Consider the following 17761-nt stretch of genomic DNA (forward strand, 5'->3'; position numbering starts at 1 on the left):
AATAACATGGTATCCTTATCTAGGGTTTCAATCTCCGCTGATAAGGTATCTGTCCACGCTGCTACAGCGCTATAAACCCATGCCGACACAATCGCCAGTCTGAGTAGTGTACCAGAATGTGTGTAAATGGACTTCAAAGTACTTTTATGCATGCAATCTGCAGGATCCCTGAGGGTAGCTGTATCTTGGTATGTCAGCGCAACCTTTTTTGGTAAACGTGTCAACGCCTTGTCCACCCTAGAGGAGGATTCCCATCGTATCCTGGCCCTAGCAGGGAAAGGATACGCCATGAGAATTCTTTTGGGAAACTGTAGTTTCTTGTCTGGAGATTCCCGCTCTTTTTCACACAATTCATTTGGTTCATGAGAGGGGGGAAATGTTACCTCAGCTTTCTTCCCCTTAAACATGTGTACCCTCGTGTCAGGGACAGATGGGACATCAGTGATATGCAAAACACCTTTTATTACAATAATCATATATTAAATACTTTTCTGCCAGTTTTGGCTGTAACTTTGCATCATCTTAGTTGACACTGGAGTTAGACTCCGTGTCGGTATCAGTGTCTATTATTTTGGATAGTGGGCGTTGTGAGACTCTGAAGGTCCCTGCGACATAGGGACAGACATGGGTAGATTCCCTATCTGTTCTCTAATCTTTTGTGCAATAAATTTACCTCAGCACTTAATTCCACATATCCAGTCAGGTGTCGGCGTTGTCGACGGAGACACCACACACACACACACACACATTTGCTCCATCTCCTCCTTAGGAGAGCCTTTTACCTCAGACATGTCGACACACACGTACCGACACACCACACACTCAGAGAATCCTCTTATCTGAAGACAGTTCCCCCACAAGGCCCTTTGGAGAGACAGAGAGAGAGTATGCCAGCACACACCCAGCGCTAATACCCCAGGAAAAAACACACAATATGTTTACCCAGTAGCGCTGTAATACTATTATTTGCTGCCAATTATGTGCCCCCCCCCTCTCTCTGAAACCCCCTTTCACCGTGGATAAGCAGGGGAGAGTCCGGGGAGCTTCCTCTCAGCTGTGCTGTGGAGAAAAATGGCGCTGGTGAGTGCTGAGGGAGAAGCTCCACCCCCTCGGCGGCGGGCTTCTGTCCCACTTAAATATAATAAAAACTGGCGGGGGCTCTTTATATATACAGTGCCTAGCTGTGTATGTGTATATATATATATATATATATATATATCTTTTGGCAGAAATTGGGTTTATATTACTGCCCAGGGCGCCGGGCGCCCCCCCCCCCCCCCTGCACCCTTACAGTGACTGCCGTGTGTGAGAGCAATGGCGCACAGCTGCACTGCTGTGCGTTACCTCAGTGAAGATCATGAAGTCTTCTGCCGCCTCTGAAGTCTTCTTTACTTCTCATACTCACCCGGCTTCTATCTTCCGGCTCTGTGAGGAGGACGGCGGCGCGGCTCCGGGACGAACTCCAGGGTGAGACTTGTGTTCTGACTCCCTCTGGAGCTAATGGTGTCCAGTAGCCTAAGAAACAGAGCCTTGAAACTCACAGAAGTAGGTCTGTTTCTCTCTCCTCTGTCACTCGATGCAGGGAGTCTGTTGCCAGCAGGCTCCCTAAAAATAAAAAACCTAACTAAAATACTTTGACAGGAAACTCAGGAGAGCTCCCTGTAAGCACCCAGTCTCCACTGGGCACAGTATCAAACTGAGGTCTGGAGGAGGGGCATAGAGGGAGGAGCCAGTGCACACCAGATCTAAAGTCTTTCTTAAAGTGCCCATGTCTCCTGCGGAGCCAGTCTATCCCCATGGTCCTTACGGAGTCCCCAGCATCCTCTAGGATGTAAGAGAAAATATCATTGCTATATAATTTTACCTAGTTTCACAAGAGGTACCATTGTTCCTCTTCTATTCCCCCAAATTGCATCTTTCACCTCCCATAACAATTCGGTCAGTCTTATTGAAGTGTGAGAATCTGCTACTCTTGGGGGTGTAGGGGGTAATTCAGAGTTGATCGCAGCAGCAAATTTGTAAGCAGTTGGGCAAAACCATGGTGGTCATTCCAAGTTGATCGCTCACTGACGATTTTCGCAGTGCAGCGATTAAGTAAAAAAACTGCAAAAATGCGCATGGTACGCAGTGCGCATGCGCTAAGTACTTTCACACAAGCTCGAGCAACGTTTTTTCAACGCTCGAGTGATCGTACTGTGATTGACAGGAAGTGGGCGTTTCTGGGCGGAAACTGGCCGTTTTCAGGGAGTGTGCTAAAAACCGCAGGCGTGCCAGATAAAAACGCAGGAGTGGCTGGAGAAACGGGGGAGTGGCTGGCCGAACGCAGGGCGTGTTTGTGACGTCAAACCAGGAACTAAACGAACAGAGGTGATCGCAATCTGTGAGTAGGTCTGGAGCTACTCAGAAACTGCAGGGAATTATTTAGTAGCAGTTCTGCTACTCTTTCGTTCGCTATTCTGCTAAGCTAAGATACAGTGCCAGAGGGCGGCGGCTTAGCGTGTGCAATGCTGCTAAAAGCAGCTAGCGAGCGAACAACTCGGAATGAGGGCCCATGTGCACTGCAGGTGGGGCAGATGTAACATGTGCAGAGAGAGTTAGATTTGGGTGGGGTGTGTTCAAACTGAAATCTAATTTGCAGTGTAAAAATAAAGCAGCCAGTAGTTACCCTGCACAGAAACAATATAACCCACCCAAATCTAACTCTCTCTGCAAATGTTATATCTGCCTCCCCTGCAGTACACATGGTTTTGCCCAACTGCTAACAAATGTGCTGCTGCGATCAACTCTGAATTACCCCTGTAGTCTACCATCAAACAGAGTTCATCACTGGGTGTCAGTAATCTATCTATGGGAGTTGTGGCTGTTGCCAGATACAGAAAGCAGTCAAAGAAGTAGCAGAAAGAACTGGGCCCCATACACTGGGACGATTTTACACGATTTCATACAATTCCGATATATCCGTCTGATATATTGTAAGAAATTGTGTACAATCGGATGTGTTTTAGATCGTATCCAATCTGATACGCGTCCCCGTGGCTGTCGGTCAGGATCCCCTAGGTCGTTGGTGCTGCACTAATGATAGATCGGAATTGGATGGAATCAGATGAAAAAAAAGTGTGTTTTTGTGCATGTGATATATCGCATGCGATGTATAACGGGGAAGTGTGACTGGCATTCTCTGGACACTCCCAGCCCCCGTAGCCCTCTATCCAGCCCATCAGATAAATCTCATGGTACAATTGTAAGACGCACGATATATCGCATGCGATGTATAGCGGCTTCATCAATCGCATGCGATATATCTTATGCAAAAATAGCACAAAAGTACCAAATCGTATGGAATCACTCCCGGGAAGGTCCCAGGGGAGTTCAAGGGAAATTATAGCCGACTTCATCCTCAGACATATCGTTGTAGTGTATGGGGACCTTTAGTCTGCAGATAGCCACGCAGCAGGATAACCTACAGCTATGTCTGGTATATGTATTCCGCCTGCTAGATCCAATATGGAGCCAGTGTGCTTGCAATGTCTTTACCTGTAACACGATGCAGGTGGGCTGATAGAAATCTACCACTTGTTTAATGACCGGCTGAAAGAGGTGTCTGTAACCTGTAAAGCAGAGAAGCAAAAGGACACTACACGTGATATATGAATGTAAGACACAATACACGGAATTAAAAAAGTCTAAATACACCGAAAGATGGAACAGTAACCTATTACACAGAACAACGATGGGCGCATCTATAATGGGGGCAGGGTGAGCGGCATATATGGACCCACACTGCACCCATACACGATACCCGACCGTAGGTGCAGCAGAAAAAAAAAATCACTGGGAAAATGGAGTGTGTGCCTATGTAAAGTAGAAAAATCCCACCCAAAATGGCGTAGGTGCCATTTTCACGGATATCAGCTCATGCTCAGTAGACTATGGCATTACTACTTGGTGCACACACCGAGAAAGAGAAGAGCTGCACACAAGACCCCGCCTCACAATCTGCCCCCGAGAACAACTTGTGAAAATCCTTGTGAGAGAATTCTATTAGCGGGTCTGTTGTTGGCGACAGGAACTTACTTTGGTCATCTATGCCATCCCTTAACGGCACATTTAGACAGTAATATCTCCCACTCTCAGCTCCGACCTCATACATGTCACCTGAAACAGGACATAAATAAAGTTATTGTAAGTAAAAAAAAAATAAAAATAAAAAATCTGTGATCGTAAAAATCCACTTAAACGGCAACAAGCTCTTCGGCTGAGGTCTCACCTGTTCCGGGGAAAAAGTAGTTTCCGTATTTGTGAAACGAGACGGTCATGACTCGGTCAGTGAGGTAAAAGGCTTCCTGGACGCCATCTCCATGATGGATGTCAATGTCGATGTACAGGACACGTGGGTGGTACCTGGTAAAGCACAGATTAGTTACAGTAACACGTGTACTCTGTCAGGGTACCCTCCATGCCGCTTCCCATCACTGAGAGTGCAAACCGGCATATATACTACGGTATGTGTCCTTAAAAGTACCAAGACCTGTCGCTACTCTGCACATAACCACACAATTAGTACAATAATGAATAGTCTTACTTGAGTAGCTCCAGGATACCAATCACAATGTCGTTGACGTAGCAGAATCCGGACGCCTAGAATTAAACGCACGGCTGTATATAAGAACATCGCAGCAAACGGAACAATTAGAATTATTTGTGCAAGCTGGAGAATTACCTCAAATTTTTTGGCATGGTGAAGTCCTCCCGCCCAGTTAATTGCAATGTCACAGATCTGGGGGCAAAGAATTATAAAATATTATAGAATATTTGGGCCTTTTGAAGGTTAGAGGTCCACTCATGAGGTGCTGAGTGGTATAAGGTTGCTCGTCGCTGTTCTATACAGATATTAGAAGCTTGCCGAATATCACCTGTCCAATATACAAGTCTTCCAACAAGGAAAAATGAGCTTCCAAGCGTAGCGAAAACAAACCAAGCTAAGCACAGTCACGGACAGACAATTATCTTTAGATATCCCAAACCAAACTCACTTAAGCACCTTCTTTGGAAAAATAACGTGTTCCGCTACAGTAATTCCTTTGTACTGATAAGAGACATGTTTTCACCCCACACAGTAACCGATCGACGTCCCTTCTCTACATCAGAAAACGTTATCAAATGATATACAGCAGTATATATTGAGCGCTGCATCTATATCACCTATCAAAGTCACCAATAGCGCTGCTGTATTGGGTTTTGTCTTAACCACAAAAGGAACAAAGATTCTTAGTAGATAAAAACAGCACTGACATATGGAGAAATTCTATGGATATAAAAATGGATTATACCACAGGGACTAAGCTATTTCACGTTTGTTTTTAAAGAACACTATTTATTATAGTTAAATATTGAGGGTAACCGTACTTAGTGGAGATTCCTCGGAGGCGATTAAGTTATATTACCGCATTTGTGAATGCATATTTATGTATGCACTATTATGGGGTGTATTCAATTCTTGTCGGAAACTGCCGTCTTGTCGGAAAGACGGCAGCTGATTACTTTTTTCTGTCAGAAACTGTTCCGACCTATTCAAATGGGTCTGGGTTTTTTCCAGACAAGTCGTGAATTCCTGACTTGTCGGAGAACACGTATTTTGACGGAGGTGCGGCCAAACTCTATAGGTTTTAGCGCCATTTCCAACAATGTCAATCCGACTTTTTAAAAAGTTGGATTGACATTGTCGGGAACGGGGGTGAGGCCTGGCAGGTAACGAGTGCAGACGTACCCCATCAGAGCTCCTGACCGGCGTCCACTTAACCCATACTGCTGGAGCCGCAGGATCCTGGAGCTTCCCTCACCCTGTCCGCCCACCACGGCCTTCTACCTGCTGCTCGGGCTGGGGAGCGGACACCTATTAGGACGGAGAGTGGTGCATTGTCCCGGCGGCCATGACCAGAAATACCGGAGCCTGCCTTCTGATCTCTCCTCCGAAGCCGCTTCTTCTCTCGCGCTCCGGCTGTTACTGCTCCTCTGTCACTGGGCGCTGGCTGGTCCACACCCGGTGTCTGGCGGCTGAGAGGCGGCTGTCTGTCCCTGCTTCTGGTAAGGAAACTGCTGTCTTGCGGAAAGACGTCAGTTTCCGATTATTTTAGGTTGGAAGGGGTTCCGACCTATTCAATGGACCTCTAATTATTCCGACTTGATGGAAAGCATGTGATCGGCGGCAGCGTGCTTCTGTCGGAAATGTGGCCAAATTCGACAGTTTTTGGCCCCCGTTTCCGACAATGTCATTCCAACTTTAAAAAATGTCAGAATTACATTGTCGAGAACGGACAAATCCTATAGGATTTGGCCGTTCATTGAATAGTGCTTTGTCGGATCCTTTCAGACAATGCTTTTCGGAAAGGATCCAACTTCAATTGAATATACCCCCAAAACCTGTCGACTTTGGTCGAGTCAATTGAATGATCAGATGTCGGATCCTTTCCGTCGGAAAGGATCTGACATTAATTGAATATACCCCTTTATGAATGCACTAGCCCAGTGGTTTCCAAACTTTTTTGAATCACGGCGCCCTAGAATATCAGCATTTTTTTCACGGCACCCGTAGGCCAAAAATGTCTTATTGAGAAATTTAGAAAGGAATATTACATTAAGTAGATCGCGTTTATGTGTCATCCTTAGGGTCAGTTGTGTGGTGAGGGACAAGATTTGCTTCTGTTTGGCCACATATTTTATGACTGGCAGCCACCAGCACTGGTTTTGCCTATTATATTGACCATGAATAATTTGAATTGGTCCTGGACCACCAACCCAGGGCACCCCTGCAAGTGTCCCGAGGCACCCCAGGGAGCCACGGCTCACAGTTTGGGAACCTCTGCACTAGCCTATTGCTTGCAAAATTGTATATACCAAGTATATATAATCAGGCGCTATAATGAGTGCTTTTCCAGCTGCTGTATGTTGGGAGGTAGTCAGTCTCCCATAGGGATATGCACATAAAAGAAAAATAACAGCGCTAAAAGTAAAATGAATACTTCACAATTTAATACATGTGAATAAAATACACAATTATTAAAAACAAGCAATTGATCAATTGGATATAGGGTGCAAGCTGCAATTGAGTGATGACCTTAACCCTTTTTAGGCAACTGGACAGTTCATAGTATTTAGACAATTGGATATGTGACCATCTATATGATGTTCTTACCGGCTGTGTGTTCCAAAAGGGAACACACAGCCTAGGAACGGGTGACATTCACTGCTATTACAAGAGAACACCTTTCCCTACCTTCCATCTGGTACCAGTTTGGCATATTGGACATTTGGAAATTCACTGCACCTCATGTGACAAAGTACAAGGCTGAACTTGCTCATCTGTAGACCAGGAATACCGACCTTTTCTGCATTGAGCCTCAGTGCTTGTAAGGACCATAGCTACGGAATCCCAAAGAACTTTGGAACACACAGCCGGTAATAACGTCATATAGATGGTCACATATCCAATTGTCTAAATACTATGAACTGTCCAGTTGCCTAAAAAGGGTTAAGGTCATCACTCAATTGCAGCTTGCACCCTATATCCAATTGATCAATTGCTTGTTTTTAATAATTGTGTATTTTATTCACTAGCCTATGGCTCGTTTCATAATGGTATAAACGTATTATTACTAGGTACAGGATCAATATATATGACATGATCAGAGACAGGCTTACATGCACAGTTTATTACCTTGTTGTTTAGTTGCGTTGCTCCTTGTAGAGAGGCTCCTGTATACCGGGAACAAAACTCAAAGAGGCCTGGAAACACCGGACTATAAAGAAAATGACCAGAAACAAACATGAATTACTACAGCGAGCTAAGACACGTTTGTCTCATTATACAGCATTTATTTCACACAATTCATTAAGAGGCGAGAACTAGTTTTAGAAAAAAAAAAACACACACACACACACACACACACACACACACACACACACACACACACACACACACACACACACACACACACACACACACACACACACACACGTAGGAGATTAGAAGAAAAAGATTTGTTTTTTTTATCATAACACAGGTCCACTCTGGCACGGAGAGAGGGGCTAGTGTCAAACTAAGCGGACTACAGTGTACGTGGGAGAAAGCCGCAAATAGGATCTGGGTAGTAAAGTGAATGCAGCATAATTGTATATTTTAAAAGCATTTTATACTGTCCCACAGAACAGGTCCATACATAAGGACTAGGGGATGAAATACGGGTAGAGTAGGAGGGTAATTATAAATGGGATATATTTATACTGGATTGTTATTATCAATGTCACATGGGGATCTGTGCAGAGTCTTGTAGATGGCACAGAAAGTAATGTGTGCAGATCTGAAGCCAATACTAAATATAAGCGGCGTCACTAACAGGGAGCAGGTCAGCCCTTAAAATAGGATTTTAATTACCTACCGGTAAATCCTTTTCTCGTAGTCCATGAGGGATATTGGGGAATCTAGTATGATGGGGTATAGACGGGTCCAAAGGAGCCAGTGCACTTTCAATTTCTTCAACTGGGTGTGCTGGCCCCTCCCCTCTATGCCCCCTCCCACAGGCAGTTATAGGTAAAAACGTGCCCGGAGGAGAAAGGACATATATGAGAGAAGGAACATAATAACAGGAGTGGTGAGATTTATACACCAGCACACCACTAACATATAACAACCAGCAACGGCTGGTAACCAAACAGCAACAGCTGAACAGGTAACCATAGAAAAGACAACCTGCAGAAAAGTCAATGCACTGAGACGGCGCCCTATATCCCTTATGGACTACGAGAAAAGGACTTACCGGTATCTAATTAAAATCCTATTTTCTCTAGCATCCATAAGGGATATTGGGGAATCTAGTACGATGGGGACGTCCCAAAGCTTCCAGAACGGGCAGATACTGCTGCAGCACCACCTGCCCAAACTGGGTATCCTCTTTGGCCAGGGTATCAAACTTGTAGAACTTCACAAAGGTGTTCTTTCCCGACCAGGTAGCAGCTTGGCATAGCTGCAAGGCCGAGACTCCACAGGCAGCCGCCCAGGAAGAGCCCACTGATCTTGTAGAGTGGGCCTTCAGAGACTTAGGGACAGGGAAGGCTGCCGACACACGGGCCTGTTGGATAGTGAGCCTAATCCAATGAGCAATGGACTGCTTTGAAGCAGGGTAACCCTTCTTCTACGCATCATACAGCACGAACAAGGAATCCGTTTTTATGACCCGAGCTGTACGCTTAACATAGATCTTCAAGGCACGCACAGCTTCCAATGCCTCCGGAAGAGCAGAAGCGTCAGAACTGGACGGAACCACAATAGGTTTATTCAGGTGAAACGCGGAGACAACCTTCGGCAGGAACTGCTGTCTAGTCCGGAGCTCCGCTCTGTCCTCGTAAAAGACCAAGTATGGAGTTTTACACGATAAGGCCCCCAATTCTGAGACACGTTGAGCAGAAGCCAGGGCCAGTAACATCACAGTCTTCCACGTGAGGTAATTGTCTTCTATCATCATCAGAGGTTCAAACCAGGAGGACTGCAGAAATGCAAACACTACATCCAAATCCCAGGGTGCCGTAGGGGGCACAAAAGGTGGTTGTATGTGGAGTACCCCTTGCAAGAAGGCCTGAACATCTGGCAACACTGCCAATTTCTTCTGGAAGAAAATGGAGACTGTTGAAATCTGGACCTTAATGGAACCGAGACGTAAGCCCTTATCTACACCAGCCTGCAGGAAATGTAAGAAACGTCCCAAGTGACACTCTGCAGGCAGATACGTGCGTTCCTCGCACCAAGAGACATCTCTCCTCCAGATATGATGATAGTGTTTTGACATCACAGGTATCCTGGCCTGAACCATGGTAGAAATAACCTTTTTGGAAAGGCCCTTGTGAGCTAGGATGCTCCGCTCAACCTCCATGCCATCTAACGAAGTCGCCGTAAGTCCTGGTAGACGAACGGTCCTTGTTGAAGAAGATCTCTTCTTAGTGGTAGAGGCCAAAGGTCTTCGACAGACATGTCCAGAAAATATGCGTACCACGCCCTCCGAGGCCAATCAGAATTGCCTGGACACCCCGATTCACTTTAGCACCCTTGGGAGCAATGGAATCAGAGGAAACAGATAGACTGGCCGGTACGGCCAAGGCGACGTCAGTGCGTCCACTGCCCTTGCCTGAGGGTCCCTGGTCCGTGAGCAATACCAGGAAAGTTTCTTGTTGAGCCGAGAAGCCATCATATCTATTTGTGGGCAAACCCACCGGTCGATGATTTGCTGGAACACCAGATAGTGGAGCCCTCACTCCCCTGGGTGGAGATCGTGACGACTCAGGAAATCCGCCTCCCAGTTGTCCACACCCAGAATAAAGATTGCCGACATCGGTCTTGCATTTCTTGCCACCCAGAGGAGTATTTTTGACACCTCTCGCATGCAGGCTCTGCTTTTTGTCCCTCCTTGATGATTGATATACGCCACAGGCGTGGCGTTGTCCGACTGTACCTGGATCGTGTGATCTGTGAGCAGAGGAGAGGCCTAAAGCAATGCATTGTAGATCGCCTGAAGTTCCAGAATGTTGATTGGAAGGAGGGCTTCGTGGGCTGACCACCTGCCCTGGAATTGCGCACTTTGGGTGACAGCTCCCCATCCCCGTGGACTCGCATCCGTCCTGAAGAGGGTACAATCCTGAATCCCAAAACTTCGGCATTCCAGGAGATTGGAGGACTGTAGCCACCACAGGAGGGAAATCCCGGCGTGAGGTGACAGCCGAATCATCCGGTGCATCTGCAGAGGCGATCCGGACCACTTGGTCAGGAGATCCAACTGAAACGTTCTGGCATGGAACCTCCCATACTGGATCGCCTCGTATGCGGCAACCATCTTTCCCAACAATCTTATGCAAAGATGGACGGACACTCGAGTAGGTCGGAGCACCATGCGGGCCATCTCCTGAAGTGTTTTCGCCTTGTCCTCTTGGAGAAACACCTTCTGGGCCACAGTATCCAGCAACATCCCCAGGAACAGGAGCCTCCGAGTTGGCTCCAGGTGGGACTTCTGCAAGTTGAGGATCCATCCATGGTCCAACAGAAGATGGATGGTGCGGTCGATATGGAGCAACAAAAGCTCCCAGGATCGTGCCTTTATCGGAAGATCGTCCAGATAAGGGACCACATTGACCCCCTGGATCCAGAGTTGGAACATCATCTCCGCCATCACCTTTGTGAATACCCTTTGGGGCTGTGGACAGGCCGAAGGGTAGTGCCTGGAATTGGAAGTTAGTGTCCAGAAGGGCAAACCGCAGGTACGCCTGATGAGGCTGCCAAATCGAAATATGGGGATAGGCATCCTTGATATCCAAGGAGACCATAAATTCCTGTTCTTCCAGGCCCCCAATCACTGCCCATAGGGATTCCATCTTGAACATGAACACCTTCAAGTAAGGATTCAAGGATTTGAGATTCAAAATGGGTCTCACCGAACCGTCCAGTTTTGGCACCACAAACAGGTTAGAGTAAAACCCCTTGCCACGTTGCGGTAGTGGTCATGGAACAATGACGTGGGACTGAACCAACTTTCGGATTGCCTGTTGCAACGTAATTTGCATATCCTCCAAAGCTAGTAAGCCCGATTTGAAAAATCAATGAGGGGGAGTACCGTCAAACTCCAGCCTGTAGCCCTGAGAAACGAGATCTCTGACCCAGGCATCCTGACAGGAAGTTTCCCAGACGTGGCTGAAGTGACGCAGTCGAGCTCCCACCTCGAGATCCCCTCGGGGTGGGTGGGCACAGTCATCGCATTGGAGGCACCTCTGGCCTTAGATCGAAATCTGTGAGACCGAAAGGACTGGACAGACGGTCCCGGATAGGAGCGTCTCGCTGGTGGGGCCCCAGAAGGGAGAAACGTGGATTTCCCAGCCGTAACTTTGGAAATCCAGGTATCCAATTCGACCCCAAAAAGCCATTCCCCAGAAAAGGGGAGGGATTCCACACTACGTTTGGATTCTGCGTCCGCAATCCACTGACGCAACCACAAGGCCCTGCGCGCCAACACTGCCATGGCAGAAGTCCGAGCATTAATGTTCCCCATCTCCTTGAGCGAATCACAGAGGGTAGTGTCCTGAATGTGCTTCAGGAGGGTTACCATAGTAATTAAGGGCATATCCCCCGAGAGCCCCCCCCCCCCCCCCGAATTTCAGTGGCCAAAGAATGAATAGCATGGGTCGTCCAGCAACCCGCAATGACTGGTCTTTGTGCTATACCGGCTGCTGTGTATATAGATTTTAGGGTAGTCTCTATCTTCCGATCCCCAGGATCCTTCATGGTAAAGCAGCACCGCCTTTTTAGACAAGCGAGAGACTGAGACATCCACCCCAGGGGGTGCCTCCCAAAATTTTCTACCTTCAGGAGCAAATGGGAAAGTGCGCAAAAACTTTTTGGACACTTGGAATTTTTTGTCTGGATTTTTCCAGGCCTTTTTGAATAAGTCAACTAACTCTGTAGAATCAGGGAAAGTGACACTAGGCTTGTTTTGTACAAAGAAAAATGACTGCTGTGACACTGCGTCCTCTAGTGGGAGCTTTAACACATCCCTTATAGCCAAAATGAGGGGTTCAATACCCTGAGCAGAATCGGGATCCCCACTAACGGAATCCAGGTTATCCCTATCATCTACTATATCATCATTTGTATCAGATAGTATAGCAGGTAAACCACCCCTCTAACAGGGCATAGAGGGGAGGAGCCAGCACACCCAGTTGTAGAAATTTAAAGTGCACTGGCTCCTTTGGACCCCATCTATACCCCACTAGATTCCCCAATATCCCGTATGGATGCTAGAGAAAGAAAAGTTCAGGCAAAATTGCAGACTGGGTCATTAAATGGCAACTGAAATCTAATATAAATAGGCAATGAGCTATGTATAGAATTCACAAAAGCTTGTTTAGCCAGTGAGGAAACATTTTTTTATTCTAACGCCAGAAAGTCAGCATACCCAGCGAACCGCCCCCAGGCGAAGAAAAAAAAGTGACATGGTCACATTGCCTGAGCGCCAAAAAACTTGATCCCCCCTCATTTTCTCCAGGCACATGGGTACATCAGCATTGAAACATTAAAGGGTAACTACAAGGTCTTCTTTACAGCACTCACCAATCATCGCCAACATTGAAGGCATTTAAGCTTTTTGTGAAGCCCTGCATGTTGGTGGGGCTCACCCGCTGCAGGAAGTCTATGTAATCCTCAGAGTGAAAGCGGCACATGTCATGCTGGGAGGCTTGGTAGGGCTTAAACACCTGCGGGACAGACAAGGGAAGGCAATGTGTCATACGTGGCAGGTTTTTGAAAAATAACTCTACAGTCTAATTTTTTTTTTTTTTTTTTTTTTTTTTTTTTTTTAAGGGAAGCTCTAGCCCATTTTTATTTAATTGTGCAAATTTTGAAACATAATTTAACTACAGTCTAGAAAGGTTTTGGGGTTTTTGAGGCCATAAAAACACCCATATATTGGCAACTGTCATTTCAGCTACAGATATACCGTGGCACTGGTCAGTGCTCATCCCTAATAGCGAGTTGGCTTTTGCAACTGCCCAAATGGAACGCAGAAAACCACTAAACAGAATATAGAACAAGAGGTGCCGCACATCATAATATAGGGGTAAGAGTAAAGAACCCCATACATCAGCGACATATTGTTGCTATTTGCTGGTCCCTCAGACGGTCGGATCGGAGAATTGGGAATATTAAACATATTTAGAAATACTGACTGAAAAAATGGCCAAATCAGGGATTTTTAATAGGTTTAAATTTCCCCAATTCCCAGAGGGATCGCAATCAACACTGGCCACCGATCAGTGGATTCGGTCAAGGTCATCAGCACCTAGATGTACGGGGACCTCATGTCGCAACAACTGTGAGTGATGCATAAGATCCTATACAACTGCACACATTATACTGAATTTATTATACAGGAGAAAAGCAACGCAGAGTTGTAGCCACCTATGTGACTGCACCACGCTTATCCATATGCTTGGCAAAGTAGCTGTCAGTGCACCCATGCACCAGTGTTACGCTAGGTGCAAAGACTCTGCATGGAATCAGATGGATCTCTGCGTATGCAATACTCAGCATAGCCCACCCTTGCATCTACATGCCCTCTTTAACCACTTAACTGGCACGGTCAGATCACATGCGAACGCACCACCCCACTCTGTCCCCAGTTTTTGACGAAGAGATCCGTTCTGCAGATGTGCATAATATAATATTTCAATATTTAAGAAAAACGACTTTTTAAACTATATTAAATAATAAACAAATGATGAACAGTTTTGAAGGGAAAAGTCATCAGTTTAGTGGTTAAACTTATCTTATGCGAGAACACCCTGTTGTCACATAATTACGCCGGTTTGTCTGCAGGTGGAGATGCAACTGAAAGGCTTACAACTCTGAATCGCCTAAGGATGTCTAAGCTAGGCTACTGAGCATGTGCAGCACAAAAAGAAAAATGACCAAAGCAAATCAGAAGTCGCATAATGATTTAAATCCACCAACAGGGGAAGAATAGGGAGCAAGCAGAGAAAAAGTGTAAAATGGTCTAGAACAGGGCCTCCTGCAAAGCGGAGCCACGTAGCATGCACAAAGAGGACTTGTTAGGGGCCACTAAGGGGTCTTTCCCAACTCGGACAGAACAGCCTGCCACAAGAATGCACAGGGTATAAAGATCAGCACTTACAATCATCTTCTTATAAAGTCCATAGTGGAGAACCAGGCTGTGAGTGAGAGCCAGGCGGTGGGGTTTCATGGGATGGCCTGTACCTGGAAGATAGGACAGATGTGATTAAGATGACATTATACCAACCTTTCAAGTGATTAAAACAACAACAACAACAACAACAACAACAACAACATCATCATCATAAATCACACATGACTGATGCTCATTGATATACAGTAGTTATATAATATGGAACAGAACATAGTCACATTTAATAGCAAATCTCTTCTCAGCATAATGGTGCACATCGCCAAGCACATACATCAAGAACTAAAACACAGACACAATGGTGAATGAATGCTGTACACTAGCTCCGGAGGCATCCAGCACCCGTCATACCTGATACACCCAGCAGGCACTCCATTCTGGTAAACTGGTACGCTCAGCAGGTAGCCATCTGCAGACAACGGTCTGTAACTCTTGTACACTGATCTACTCTTGCCCGCACATTCTAAGCAACAGAAATACCACCGTGGCCTGACACATTTACCCACACAACTAACACTCCATTTTCATGCACTGATCCTCCATAGTGCCCCGACACGCTGATTCACCCATCCGTCACAGTGCAGAGGCACACTGATCCGCACATCCACGATAGTGCTCCAACACACTGATCCACCCATTTGCCACAGTGCTCCTGCACATTGATCCTCCCATCCACCAGTGTTTCAGCACACTCATCCGCAACAGTGTCCAGGCACAGTTATCAGCCCATCCGCCACTGTGCCCCTGCACACTGATCTGCCCATACGCCACTGTGCCCCTGCACACTGATCTGCCCATACGCCACTGTGCCCCTGCACACTGATCTGCCCATACGCCACTGTGCCCCTGCACACTGACATGCCCATACGCCACTGTGCCCCTGCACACTGATCTGCCCATACGCCACTGTGCCCCTGCACACTGACATGCCCATACGCCGCTGTGCCCCTGCACACTGACATGCCCATACGCCGCTGTGCCCCTGCACACTGATCTGCCCATACGCCACTGTGCCCCTGCACACTGATCTGCCCATACGCCACTGTGCTCCTGCACACTGATCTGCCCATACGCCACTGTGCCCCTGCACACTGATCTGCCCATACACCACTGTGCTCCTGCACACTGATCCACCACAGTGCTCCTGCACAATGATCCACCTATCTGCCAGTGTTCCGGCACACTCATCCACCACTGTGTCCCGCCACACTGATCTGCCCATACGCCACTATGCCTAAGCACACTGATCAGTCCATCCACCACTGTGCCTCGGCACACTAATCTGCCCATTTGCCACAGTCCCCTGGCACACTAAACCACCCAAACACCCAGTGCCCCAACACACTGATCCACCAAACTGGCACAAGGATCAATCAAGCAAGACAGCAACTAGGCACCGTGCCCTGGCATACAGGGCCCCCCAGCAGAGGTGGACTATGTAGCAGTGGAGCCATCAGAGGGCCCCTGCCCCAGGAACAGAGACAGCTGGGGCCACAGCTCAGGCTACACTGAGGAACGCCCCTCTCACCATAATGGAAGTTCCCGACATCCGGGTCGTAGAAGTAGGCCACCGTCTTTGCCATTCTGTGACCACAAATAACCAGCAGCAGCAGCCCCCAGGAACATGGAGCTCAGAGGGCATAGACCACGCCCACTGCGCGCCGGAAGTGCGTCACCAGGAGAGCGCCTCCCCGGTTGCCGGCTCTATACGTCGCGTCTTTAGTTACCAGGGCGACAGCCGTATTTTCCCTACGTGCGGCGCATGCTGCGACAGGATCGCCCATACGTAGTGGGGGGAGGGGCCGGAGCTCCTTGTGTCACATGATCCGCTCGCATAATAAGTTATAACCCCATAGTCCTGTATCATGTGTGTTGATACAACACACATCACGGCCCTGGCCGCTGTGTGAAATATAGAAAGCTCCTTGTTACCACTATTGGTGGGAGTGACTTGGCAGACGTGCCGTGGTCGTTTTGCCGATGCATCGGTCCAACCGCCATCATTGATATCCAAACGGCTCATTAGGTTGCATGAAATAGAAATTATTCTATATGAACATATTTCTGGTACACATATAGGGAAGAACACTGCTGCCCAAAGAATATGTTATCATTCCCATCATTCCCTGCTCTAGGGGGGGCTTACAGTCCATACCTCCCTCTCCAGGAGGGACACAATGCTCTGCTCCTGGACTTTTAATGTATGATTGCCAGCACCTGTGTTGAACAGGTTAATGGATGAGAAAGGTGTTTTAGCACAGGTGCCGGCAATCAGGAATTAAGAGAAAAGTCCAAGAGCAGAGCATTCTGTCCCTCCTGGAGAGGGTCATATTGGGAGGTATGCAGTCTATGGGTGGAATTCAATTCAGCACGATCGGCATTACAGTTAATGTCCGCCTGTGCTTGTATCAGACAATTACGGTAATGCCGAAATTACATGTTTTCTCACGCACCCATAAAATGCTGACACAATGCGATTCACTGTCCCAGGAACAGCACATGGTATTGATATTGGGAATTTAATTCCCCCCCAAAGGGGTAGATTCAATTCAACTAGCACATTTATCTGCCCATTACGGTAGGCTTAAGCAGAATCAGCCTTCTGGAGTTAACGTGCGGAAGCCGTCAGAATGGCTTGAATATGCCCCTATGGGGCAAATATATTCTTACAACCCTTGCGCTATTGCACCTCCTGCAACGTCAATTTCCGTAACAAAGCCGTATTGCCGGCATGTTACATTCAATCTCTGAAGTGGGGTGGAGGGGGAGGGGGGCAGATATCCCATCACCTCCTTTATCCCATCCGACTAGTCATGATAACGTACGTAATGGCTCCAGGGCTGCCCCAGTCTAAGGAAACGTGAGAACTCATTAGGCATAATCAGGCTTGGACTGGCCCACAGGGGTACAGGGGAAACCACCGGTGGGCCCCACTGCCTGGGGGCCCACCTCCTGCTCTAAGGATTAGGTTCCAGACTGTGCTCTTGAATTATACATTATACATAAGTTAC

General features: G+C 47.2%; 1 protein-coding gene across 1 annotated transcript in view; it reads right to left on the minus strand.

The window, feature by feature from the left end:
* Positions 1-16476, minus strand: part of HDAC3 (histone deacetylase 3) — a 67092-nt gene extending 50616 nt beyond the window's left edge. Inside the window, exons 1-9 of the mRNA XM_063928854.1 lie at positions 16279-16476; positions 14721-14803; positions 13142-13284; positions 7715-7796; positions 4721-4777; positions 4583-4638; positions 4268-4401; positions 4075-4155; positions 3535-3608 (exon numbers count right to left, since the gene is read on the minus strand). Of these exons, the coding sequence (XP_063784924.1) occupies positions 3535-3608; positions 4075-4155; positions 4268-4401; positions 4583-4638; positions 4721-4777; positions 7715-7796; positions 13142-13284; positions 14721-14803; positions 16279-16333 (765 nt within the window). The 5' untranslated portion in view covers positions 16334-16476. The remainder of the gene's footprint in view (positions 1-3534; positions 3609-4074; positions 4156-4267; positions 4402-4582; positions 4639-4720; positions 4778-7714; positions 7797-13141; positions 13285-14720; positions 14804-16278) is intronic.
* Between the last annotated feature and the right edge of the window lie 1285 nt (positions 16477-17761).

Source organism: Pseudophryne corroboree, chromosome 6 (assembly GCF_028390025.1).
Source record: "Pseudophryne corroboree isolate aPseCor3 chromosome 6, aPseCor3.hap2, whole genome shotgun sequence".
Classification (NCBI taxonomy): domain Eukaryota; kingdom Metazoa; phylum Chordata; class Amphibia; order Anura; family Myobatrachidae; genus Pseudophryne; species Pseudophryne corroboree.